This window comes from Pithys albifrons, chromosome 3 (genome assembly GCF_047495875.1).
Source record: "Pithys albifrons albifrons isolate INPA30051 chromosome 3, PitAlb_v1, whole genome shotgun sequence".
Classification (NCBI taxonomy): domain Eukaryota; kingdom Metazoa; phylum Chordata; class Aves; order Passeriformes; family Thamnophilidae; genus Pithys; species Pithys albifrons.
Window position 1 is genome coordinate 49,046,262 of NC_092460.1, and position 10,869 is coordinate 49,057,130.

At 55.9% G+C, this 10,869-nt stretch overlaps 1 protein-coding gene across 1 annotated transcript; it reads left to right on the forward strand.

Moving 5' to 3' along the window:
- Positions 1 to 2,556: 2,556 nt before the first annotated feature.
- On the forward strand, positions 2,557 to 10,815 carry CDC42EP1 (CDC42 effector protein 1). Its single transcript, XM_071549847.1, has 3 exons — positions 2,557 to 2,932; positions 6,447 to 7,333; positions 8,372 to 10,815. Exons 2-3 carry the CDS (start codon positions 6,892 to 6,894, stop codon positions 9,169 to 9,171), a joined length of 1,242 nt encoding a protein of 413 aa, XP_071405948.1. The 5' UTR covers positions 2,557 to 2,932; positions 6,447 to 6,891; the 3' UTR covers positions 9,172 to 10,815.
- The last annotated feature ends 54 nt before the right edge of the window (positions 10,816 to 10,869 follow it).

Sequence of the window (10,869 nt, forward strand, 5' to 3'; positions counted from 1 at the left end):
TAACTCCCATGCCCATGCCGTATGCACCCTCACAGCTGCTGTGAGGAGAATGGAAACATCTGGAAGTCACCTGCAAACAAGCAGCACTTTCAGTTAATGAGGAAATGTGAGCCAGAGACCCTGGGCAGCAGCAGGATATCTGCTTCTTGTGCCCTGAGCGAGGCACTCCCTTCGCACTCACCCCATCCACAAGCTGAAATGCCCTCATCACCTTCCCTCAGTTCCCCTCAGGCACTGGAGAGAGGGAGAAGAGAGGTTTTTCTTTACTGGAGGAGAGTCCTGCATAAGCCTCCTTCAGAAGGGACTGTAAAGTGAGATAGGAGGAAGGACTGAGCACCAGGAGGTGTGGGGCAGAGACCTCAGCCTGCCCCCCCCACACACACATCCCTTCATTCCTCTCCCCATTCCCATCACACTCAGACACCTGTAAGACCTCAAACCCATGTCAGAGGAATGAGTGCTGGGAAGAGGAGGGGATGCAATTTGCACAGCCCAGTCTTTGATGTTGTGGTAATCAAAGCAAATCCTCATCTGCAAAAGTTGCCGAGTCACTTATCTGCTCTGTGATAAGCCCAATGGCCGGTCTCACTGTAATGGTGAAACTGGTAGTGCTGCCTGGTGCTTAGGGTTACAGACGGGATGAAAGGTTGGGGTAACTGAAGGTAAATGAGGTAGCCGAGCTGGGAGAGGTCCAGGCATAAACTCCTTCTCACATGAGTGGGCACACATGAGTGGTACAGTGGCTCTGCAGCACTGTCCAGTCTCAGAGCCACCTCTCATTTATCAGCCAGGGTAGATAACTAGGCTGAGAGCCAGGATTGTACAGATTCACTTTTTAGGCAGCTGTATATGAAAGAAGGGGGTATTGGTGTAACCAAGCAGCCAGAGATCAGGATGAGTACTGAGACCTGGAGCTGGCACATACCCTGAAGGTCTCCAAAGCACTTCAGTGCTAGACCAGAAGGACAAAAGTCAGAGCCTGGCTGACATGGCCCCACATCCCAGGTTTCGGGAAGAATGCTGAAGAGGAGGGATTTCCAGCTGCTTTCCTGGAAATGAAGCCCATCCTGGCCTGAAGCACAGAGATGCTCAGAGGAGGATGGAGGAGGAGGCAGTAGAGAGCTGGCCGCCTTGCAAGAAATGGAACATGGCCCCTGTTTCATCTGGAAAAGATTTGTTCTGCATTCCCCAGCGGAGGCGGCTGCCGTCGCCTGGGCTCCGCTCCCTGACACAGTCTCTGCTGCAGGGCATGGGGATGGAGGTGAGGAGAGTGAGGGGGAGCCTCTCAGGCAGCGTGGGGGGAGATGCCCTGGTAGGCAGTGCAGGGGGAGGAGACCAAAGAAAGGGTCTTTTCCTGCCTCTCCCACCACCCCCATCAGCTTCCTCTGAGTGGGACCTGGGGGAAGGGATGCCTATTATACCTCTGGAAAGCTGGAAGGATGTAGGTCCTTTCCCTGCTGATGGCAGAGCTCATCCCCCATCAGATCAGAGGTCCCATCTTCTTCCAACACACAGAAGTACCAGCAACATACATAGTCCATATGCTCTTAATGTCTAAGGGAGAAAATTTCCACAGAAGGCAGAAAACCCAGCTTCCATTTCACGGAAGAGGAACCTGTAGCTGAGAGGCTGAGAACAGTGCAAAAATCCTGCTACTACTGAGCAAGTCTTTGAGCAATGAGGTGCTTCTGCTTGGGCACCCCAGCACGAGCCACCCAAGCCCAGCAAGAGGCCAGGCTCCATTTTGACATCTCCTCTGCAGACATCTTGTCATCCCTTCAGCCAGGCCCTACTTAGCCCCAACAAGTCTTGTCTTGCCTTCACCAGCACAGACACCTCCCTTCTCCTCCAAAAGGCCCTGAATAGGTGCTTGTGCTTGGCCAAATGGTCCCCAGCAGAGCCGCTGAGTCTCAGCTGAAGGCCGTGAGGGTCACCGATGGCACTTGGTAATGCAGCACCCACCAGCAGATTGTTCCTCACTGGCACCTTTAGGTCTTCTGCCCTGTCACTAGTAAGAGTGGATGACGCAGGATGCCAGACAGATGTGGCGTCCCATGTATGGGCAGAAACTCAGTGTGACCAAAGAGCATCTCCTTGCATTTATCCACTGCCACCCCCTCAAACTGATCTGATGCACTGCTGCTAATGTAATGCTTGTACTGATCCAGTGACACTTGTCCTGACCCTGTAACAAATGCCAACCTGGCCCACACAGCCTTCAGGGAGGCTGTTATCCTGCTAACACCCAACCCAATGCTACCCACAGGTCCTGGTATGACCACCCACCGCCAGCTCCCAGTCCTGACTGGCACTGCTACACCACAGGCACCGGGGACTTCATGTCCAATATGGGATGAGATGACCCTATGTGATACCCGAGGGTTTACACACACACAGAGGTCAAAGCCCTTTCCTTTGCCCCCCAGCCAGGTTCCCCTAACCAGGTCAGCCAGCAACTTGGGCTTTCCCCTTCCCCCAGATCCATGGAAGTGAGCACCCGGGAGCAGGAGGCAGCCAATGCTGGCAGACGGGAAATGGCAGTGGGGAAGTGGGGAGGAGGAGGCAAGCAGCAGAGAAGTTCCTGAAGTTTTCTGTCCTGGATAGCTGGAATAAATCGCATTTTCTCTGGTCTTCTTGCTGAGTCGAGGATTGGCTCAGCAGTGCTGCAGCCCGCCCTCCTCCTTCCCACGTCCCCTCCCCGCCAGCTTTGCTCCTCTCTCCCGTGGCATCAGGGCGTCAGCCTGGGAGAGCCAGCCTTGGTGAGACAGCCGTGGGAAAAGGGAGGGGGGATATGCCTCCCCTTTCTCCCCCCCTCCATTCCAGGACGAAGCACCAGTAACCCTCGGAGCAAGTTACAGGGGCCCACAGGGAGTGTCTTACAACTTTTTGTCCCAAGGACGGGGGCGAAAAAAATAACGCTGATTCGGAAGAGGTAAGTCCTGAAAGTTTTGATTGATCAGTGTGTAGAGCTGGGGAGGAGGGGTGTTAGGAGCAGAAGAAAAAGGGTGGTAAGGGTGTTTGGAGAGGGGAGAAGAGGGAGGGAAGGATGGCGAAAAAGAAAGGGAGAAGAAGGGAGGAATGCAACAGGAAACTGGGAGTGAGGAGAGAGGAGAGAGGACACGGGCCAGGGAGAAGAGGAGAGAAGGAAAGGGGGTGAGACGAGGGTCCTACAGATGGGGGAAGGCAGTGAGACACTGGTCTCCCAAACCTTGCTCTGGATACCACTCAAAACCTCACTGGCTCTCAGCACTTCGATTTCGGGGTCATGGAGGAAGAAAGGGAGCAATTTTTTCTAAAGGGAGCAAGGAATGGATGGCTGGAAACTGCCCACCTTCATAGCCGTGGCCTCCCTCTATGTCCTAGCATGTTTGCTTGGAAAAATATCCTTGTTATACAGAGACATATCACTATGTATATATATAGCAGCCAGTAGCACAGGAGCTGGATTTAGGCATTTGCCTACTGCCTGACACTGCTCCAGGGAAGCTGGAAGAGGCCCAGCCCAGCCAGCTAAGCCCCTTTCCTCCTTCCCCAAAAGCTTGTCCCTGCTGGCTTTCCAGTCACCCAACGGGAGCCTCTGCCTCCCTTCCTTTGGGTAAAGGGAGGGTTTTCAGCACTTTTGAAGGCTGGGAAAGCTTTCCTGGCCACCCACAGCCATTTCCACACACTCTTCCCACTGTTGAGACTACCTCAAACTTCTCACCCTCTTTTGGAGTATGTCCCCTTTTGGGAGAAGGGGGGGTATAAGGAGAGGAGGAGGGAAGAGGCTGCTTTCAGCAGCTCCAGCCAACTAGACATCTGGATTATTTTCCCCCCCTTTCTGGTTTCCGCTCTTCCCAGCAAGCAGAATAGCTCAGGCCATTCCCAGCTAGTGGAACCAGTAGTAACCAGCTGAACTCAGGGGAGAAATGGGGGAGGCCAGGCTGGGAGGAGGAGGAGGTTCAGGTGATGGGTCTTTGAGGAGAGGGGGCTTCCCAGAGGAGGCAAGGAGGGAGCCAGAGAGAGGATGCCAGGGAAGGGGAGGTCGTGATGGGCTGTGGGTTTGCTGTGCCTGGAACTGGTGAACATGGAGGGCTGCCAGATAGAAGCACTGGCACCTGGAAAGACAGATGGCCAGGCAGAGGGGTCCCCTTGCCGAGTCGGGGAAAGGACAGCATGCAGGTCACCCTTTGCCCACAGAATCACGAGTTTCCCTGGCATGGAGGAGTCTGGTTGGGTGAAGGCAAGGGCTCAAAGGGACACAGCCCTCAGGGAGACGTATCAGGGGTAGAGGAAAGGACAAAAAAGGGGAGGTCGGAAGGAGAAAAAGCCCAGCAGGCCTGCCAGAAACCTGCAATCCAGGTAGGGTTGGGCACTAGCTGCCTCACTCACTTCCTTCCCTTCCTCCCTCCCTCCTCTCCCAGTGCCTGCTGCCTGCCAGCAGGCAGCAAGAGCCAGGGGCCAGGTGCTGGCTTGCTTCCATGTGGTGACCAAGGGACAAGAAAGGAGAAACACTTTCCTCCACCATGGTCCCCACTGAATAGTTGTCCAGACAGGGAGCAAGGGCATGCTTTCCTCTCGCAGTCCTGCTTCTCTTGCCTCCCTACCCCATCTCAAGTTGTGATGTCCCCTACAGAGATCTGCAGGCAGCTCTACTGTGCTGGGAACCTGGGGTAGAGTAGCAGGGTCCACCGCTCAGAGTAGGCCTGGCCTGGCCTGGCCAGAGGAGGCTCAGAGTAGCACAGGCTGAAGGGCACATTCCCCACTTTAGGTTTATCAGCAGCTCCAATGTGCAGATGGAAAGGAAAACTTTAGGGCTGTAGCTCACCTAATCCCCTCTCCCAGGGTCATGTGTCTTCCTGGGAGATCCCAGGGACAGCTCAAAAATGGGGTTGCATCTCTCTCCCTGTGGTCTCAATACAAGATCCCTGTTATGATGCAGGGACCACCCTAGTATTTTCCTTGCCCTCCAGGAGAGCCCTGACCCAGGGGCCATTCTGCCAGAGAGAGGAAATAGCTTCCCGGTTGTCCTTCCACCCCAAATCTGCCATCTGCCATGTCCTGGCTGCGAGGCAGCACTGCACAGCCTCTATGAGGAGGAAAATATGAGCTGCATAAGCATGATCTGGGAGCCAGCAGGAATCCAATCTGCCACTATCCTGTCCCCACTGCCACTGGTCACTGCCACCCCAGGAGGCAGCCAATGGTGCTGGGTGCTGCTGGGGAGGTTTGTTTTCCCTTTCTCAGGCATTAACCCCTGGCAGATAAGAGGGGCCCCAGGTAAGCAAACAGGGCCAGGGCAAAGCAAAAACACATGTAGCCAGCTTAGGAAAGCAACTTCATGCCAAGGACTCCCTTTCACCAGGGCTTTTGCCACCCTGGCAGTGCCTGGCTACTCCGAGGTGACATGGGGATGGGTGGGAGAGGCAGGCAACATCGCAGGGGGAGACAGTCAGAATCATATAGCTGTGAGGGTCCCCAGCATAGGGAGATTGATGGATATGAGGCTCCTACATCACCCCTTGGCATGCTGTCCTCCAAGCCAGTCCTGCTGGAGGGACCCAGCTCCATCCAGTTCCCCTGGACCCAGAACTGTCCCCAGGAAGGGGAATGGCCCCAGGTGGCTACCCAAAGCAGTGATACTCTGACATGCCCCGCATCCAAATCTTCTTTCTGCAACCCACCCTCTCCCACTTGCCACACACACCAATGAGGGATCTGCCAATCTAAGTGTCCTCCCCACTGACTGGGGAAGTCATTGCCCTGCCATTGTGCATCCAGCTGCTACTTCCTGCCTGCCCTTCAGTGCCTCCAGGATCTGCCTGAGTGCAGGGTTCCATCCCACCTTGTCCAGCCTCAAAAAATCACCTCCTTTGCCATGCCTCAGTTTCCCCTGCCTGCTAAGCAGCTGCCTTCCCTGCACTGCCAGCTAGCTCCCTGCATCTCCAGCATGTCTGCCCAGCACCTGGGGACCCAGCCAGTGAAGGACAAACAAAGCAATATATAAATACTGCATTTTTGCTTCCCACCACTCCTCCTCCCCAAGAAGCACACAGTCCCCAGGCCTCACCCTCTCCTCAAGGGCTCATCTGAATAGCAAAAAGGAGGGAGAGGTTTCTTGCCCCAGGAGCTGGGGCAGCCGGGCAGGGCACTGCTCAGGAAGGTTCTGCCTGGGAGGGAAATCCTCAGCCTGTGTTGTGGCGTGGGCCTGGCCAAGCTGCTTTGCAGACAGGGGAAACTGAGGCACACTGAGGGAGGTCAGAGAGGTGAGGCAGGGCATGTGTTATTTGGAGGAAAGCCTTATTCTTCCTCCCCAACAGGAAGGCCAGGCAAAGGGGATAACCAGTAGCAACCTCCCCACTGTCTTACACACTGTCTTTAAGCTCCCCAGACAGTTCTGGGGGTACAGTCAATATGGCTGAGAAAATCCTCTCCAAGGGCTTCACTGTTCCTCTTACTTTGTTTAGGTGGGAAACAAGGAACCAATGCACTTGCCCTGCCAGCACACCCCAAGCTCCCATCATCATCCGCTGCCTCGTGTGTGACTGGCTTCCACTCCCCCAGCAGTGGCAGAAGACAGTGGATTAGCCCCTAAAGCCCATGTCCAGATACAGCTTCCAGCGGCCTCTGCAGAACTGGAGGTAACCCAGACACCACCTAGGGACACCTCTGTGTCACCACTGTCTTTACGACTGAGGAAGTACCCCTTGAGGGTGATTTCATGAGTGTGACATAGTTCAGAGAAGCAGGAAACCTGCTGGAAGCCAAAGTGACGCGAGCTGTTACCCCAAGAGCATCTGTGCAGAAGCAATGGGGAGGTCAGGGATGTGACAGATCACCTCCGTGCTGGACTCCTGGCAAGGGCTGATTTTTGGGGCTTTATCAAAGGCAGGGTGAGGTGAAGGGTGCAACATGAGCCTGGGGAAACTTCCAGTGCTCAGCTGGGTATCAGGCTCCCATGGCAAGCGGCGGCTGAAGTCGGAGCTGACAGCGGACATGATCAGCCCACCACTGGGGGACTTTCGGCACACCATGCACGTGGGGCGCGGCGGGGACGTCTTTGGGGACACCTCTTTCCTCAGCAACCATGGCGGGGCTGACACAGCCAAAGCCAACAACTTCTTCACCCGGACACTGCGCCATGTCCGCCGGACGCCGCTGAAGAGACGGGGCAGTGGTGGCCAGGCAGGGGCATCGCCCGCCCCCCCAGACATCTCGCCCATCATCAAGAATGCCGTCTCCCTGCCACAGCTCAACGAGGGGATGTATGACGGTGGTGGTGAACACAGCTTGACCAGCAAGTTCTCCTTCAAAAGTGCCTCCAACAGCTTCTCCAAAACACACCAGGCCTATGGTGAGTGAAGCACAAGCCAGAGGCTGGCACCCAGCTACTGTGCATCATCTGCAGCCCCTCTCCATTGCTCCATGCCTCAGTTTCCTCCCCACTGGGGAACTTCAGGCTCTCAGGAGAGATGGAACATTTAAGAGTCCCCAGTCATGATAATCCCCGTGAGCAGATAACCCTAACCTTGCTCTGAACCATGGTCCTTGCTCCTGCCATGCTCAAAGTGGGGCATGGATGGTTTCTCTGTTTCTCTCCCTCTCCCATAGCCTCACACAGCTGGCAGCCTCTGCAGAGAAGTAGTAAGGGTATGTGTCCTATCTATCCCCAGCCCTACACCTTTACCATAAGCAGCTTCCCTGAGGTGCTGGGAGGGACAGTGGACCAATGCCCACCCCAAGGTTACAAGGTCAAGGAGACTCATGGCACAGCCTTCCCCACCTCCACACAGATGCTCTAACCCTGTGCCTAGCAGTGCCAACCTCTACACCTGCATGTGCTGCTCCTCAAGGGTCTCCATTCCCCCTTCTCCATCATGCCTATAATTCTCCCTGCCAGCCAGGGTCTCCTTTGGGGAAGGGTTGTGGACAGGGTGGAACAGGACAGCTCTGTGGCTCCTCTCCAGCCCCACAGCACTGGGCTGTGGCTCAACTTTTCCCCAGGGAGAGAGGTCTGGAGCAGAAGCTCTTGGGGCTGGGCTGTTAGATCTCAGGGTTTGGATCTGGGGGGCCTGCAGCAGCTGTGGGAGGTGGTCTGGCTCAGAGGGAAAGGCAAGGTGAGGCAATACTGCCATCTCCTGGTCCCTGTGCCTGGCTCAGCCCCTGCAGCCATCTTACCAAGCCCAGAGCCCACCTGGAGACCCTCTGCTATTCTCTGAGCTTTGGAGATGTCCACAGAGACACTGGCCTGTCCTTTAGAAGCCAGTGCCACAGACAGGAGTGTGATTTGCACCATTTTGATGGCAGCATTCCGTGTCCCTGCAGAAATAGGGCAGGCTTTCTCCTACCAAGCTGTCCCCTCACCTCACCAGCCATCTCTTTTGCTTCACAGGGCTGGAGTCTGGGTTTTGTACCATCCCTCGTGTCCCTCGCTTGGAAAAGCCCCAAGAGAGCACCATTTCCGGGGAAGATGAGCTGGATCGCTCGGACTCCCTTCTATCCTTCCGCCTGGACCTGGGGCCCTCTCTGATGAGTGAGCTCCTCCAGGTGATGAGCTTCTCTGAAACGAATGGGAATGAGGTGGAGGAGGATGACGCACATCTCCTGTGTGGTGAGGGGACCAAGGACAGGGTCTCTCCAGCAGTGGATGCATCCCACGAAGAGGACAAGGCAACATCCAGCTTCTGGGACCACTCCAGACAGAGCAACCTATCAGGGGCCAGCTCACTGCCAGGTCTGTCAGTCCATGTCAACGGAGAGGCATGTGCCATCGAAGGCTCTGGAGTGGATTCTGTGTGGGCGTCAGGGCCGGGGGCAGTGCCCAGTGGGACCCCGTGGCAGGGGCACTGGAATGACTGCACCATCGAGGCAGGAGAATTTGACCGAGCAACCCAGGTCCTGGCCCGCCATTATGGTGGAACCAGCACCCCACAGAGCTCGGAGAAGGGCGAGGGTCCCCGGCAGGCCCGGACACAGACCCTGTGGGAGAGCCCCAGCAGCATCTCATGGCGGTCACAAGTGACAAGGAAGAGCCAGTCCCCTGAGGCCAGCTGGAACGAAGGAGAGGAGGATGAGGAGGAGACCAAACTCTCCAGCCTCCAGGAAAGCTACACTGGTGCCCGAGGTGGGCACAGCAATTCCTTTGAGTATACCAATGAGGAGGAAGAAGAGGATGATGAAGTCAAGGTGTGAATGGCCATCCCTCCCATCACAGGCCCCACCAGAGACACTGGTGCTGGGATCTTACCCCTCCTCCACATACCCCACCCTCAGATACCAACAGCAGACCCAGTGGATGGCCTCCTTGCCAAGCTGGGGACACTGGGTGGGCCAGAGAGGGGGCAGGAGGAGAGCCTCCTGGGAGGCTCCTAGGGCTGGGCCAGGCTGCTGCAGAGGACCAGTGAGCACTGCAGTGCCAGGCGTTGTGCCCCTTCTCTGCCCTCACTGCTGTTAGACACCAAAGAGACATTTCCACATGCCAAAGAAACCCAAAACTCCTTCCTACCCCATCTCATTCTCCCCAGCGCCATCTCTCCCAACCCTCAGCCTGGCCCCACCAGCATGTCTGGGGACATACCTTATCATGCCACTGAAGTCCCCAGCCACCCCCTGCACTGTGCCCTCCTGGAAATATTCTCGCCAATAGCTCTGGCATGTAGGGGAATCTCCCCTGCTCCAGCTAGTGCAAGACCCTTAAGTATAGCACATTGTCTACCGGGGGAGGTCAGCTGGGGGACAAGGAGCAGGCAAAGAGCTGAGGTTACTCTTTTCCCCTCCCGCCCAAAAACCTATGTGTTCAGCCTTCAGGAGGGGAGAGTATGCACAGAGGTAATAGAAGGGGTCTTTCCACTTGCCTCCTGCTGCTGGGCATCACATAGGATGGCTTCCTTTCTGACCCCAACTCCTCTCAACAGGGAGGGGACAAATTTGTTGGTTGGCTGGAGGCAGAAGCAGGTTGTCAGCTCACCAAATTCTGCAGTTCAGGCCCTGAAATTCCCTTTCTTTCTTCCTGCCTCAACAAGGAGACTCCTCTGCTGCAGCCATTCAGTTTGTGCCACCATTCTCATGGTGGTAGCCGGTGGTTTATACCTCCATCCTTGTCCCTCTCCCTATTCCCCATACACACACCCCTCTTTCCAGTACACCCCTTCTCAGAGCTAAGCATAGACGATTGCTAATGTCCCTCACTGAGTGGCCCTGCGCAACACAGCCACCGTGGAATGAGCTGCCCCCACGCTGCCCCGTGTGCAAACTGGCCCTCACACAGAAGCGCCTTTGTGCCATGGTGTGGAGCCAACATGCTCAGGGGCTGAGGTCACCAGAGGGACCCTAATAGGACCCCCCTTGTTCTCTGGGACAGGAGGGGGTGTGCAGTGGGACGCGATGCTGGGCCATGGCTGCGAGACTCTGCTCCCACGCAGCTCACCCACCACCGAGCTGCTTTTGGCAGGGAGCTCTTCAGAGCAGAATAAAGAGCTCCGGTGTGCACACATATTGCACATGCAAGTGCCACTTGCAGTCAGGCCACCGAGGTTACAGGGAAGCCCATGTTTCTTAGCCTCCCTGAGGGGCTGCCTGGTGCCAGCCAGCAGCAAGTTGGGGCAGGCATCAACCTCAAGAAGTCCCCAGCTGTGGCCACTGGCATCCAGCAGGAGCAGCCCTGCACCTTGCGGAGCGGGGACCCAGGGTCTCAGGATGAGCTCCCCTTCATTCTGTTTTCCAGACTGTAACACAAGCTTCAGACCAAAGACCCACATCTGTGGAATTATCCTTTTTGCCTCTACTCTGTATCCCATGCACTTATTATTGTCCTTATTAAAACAGTTTTGATACTAACTTCTCTGGTACCTCTCCTTGGCTGCTGCGACCTTACCATCTTCCTTGGTGCCT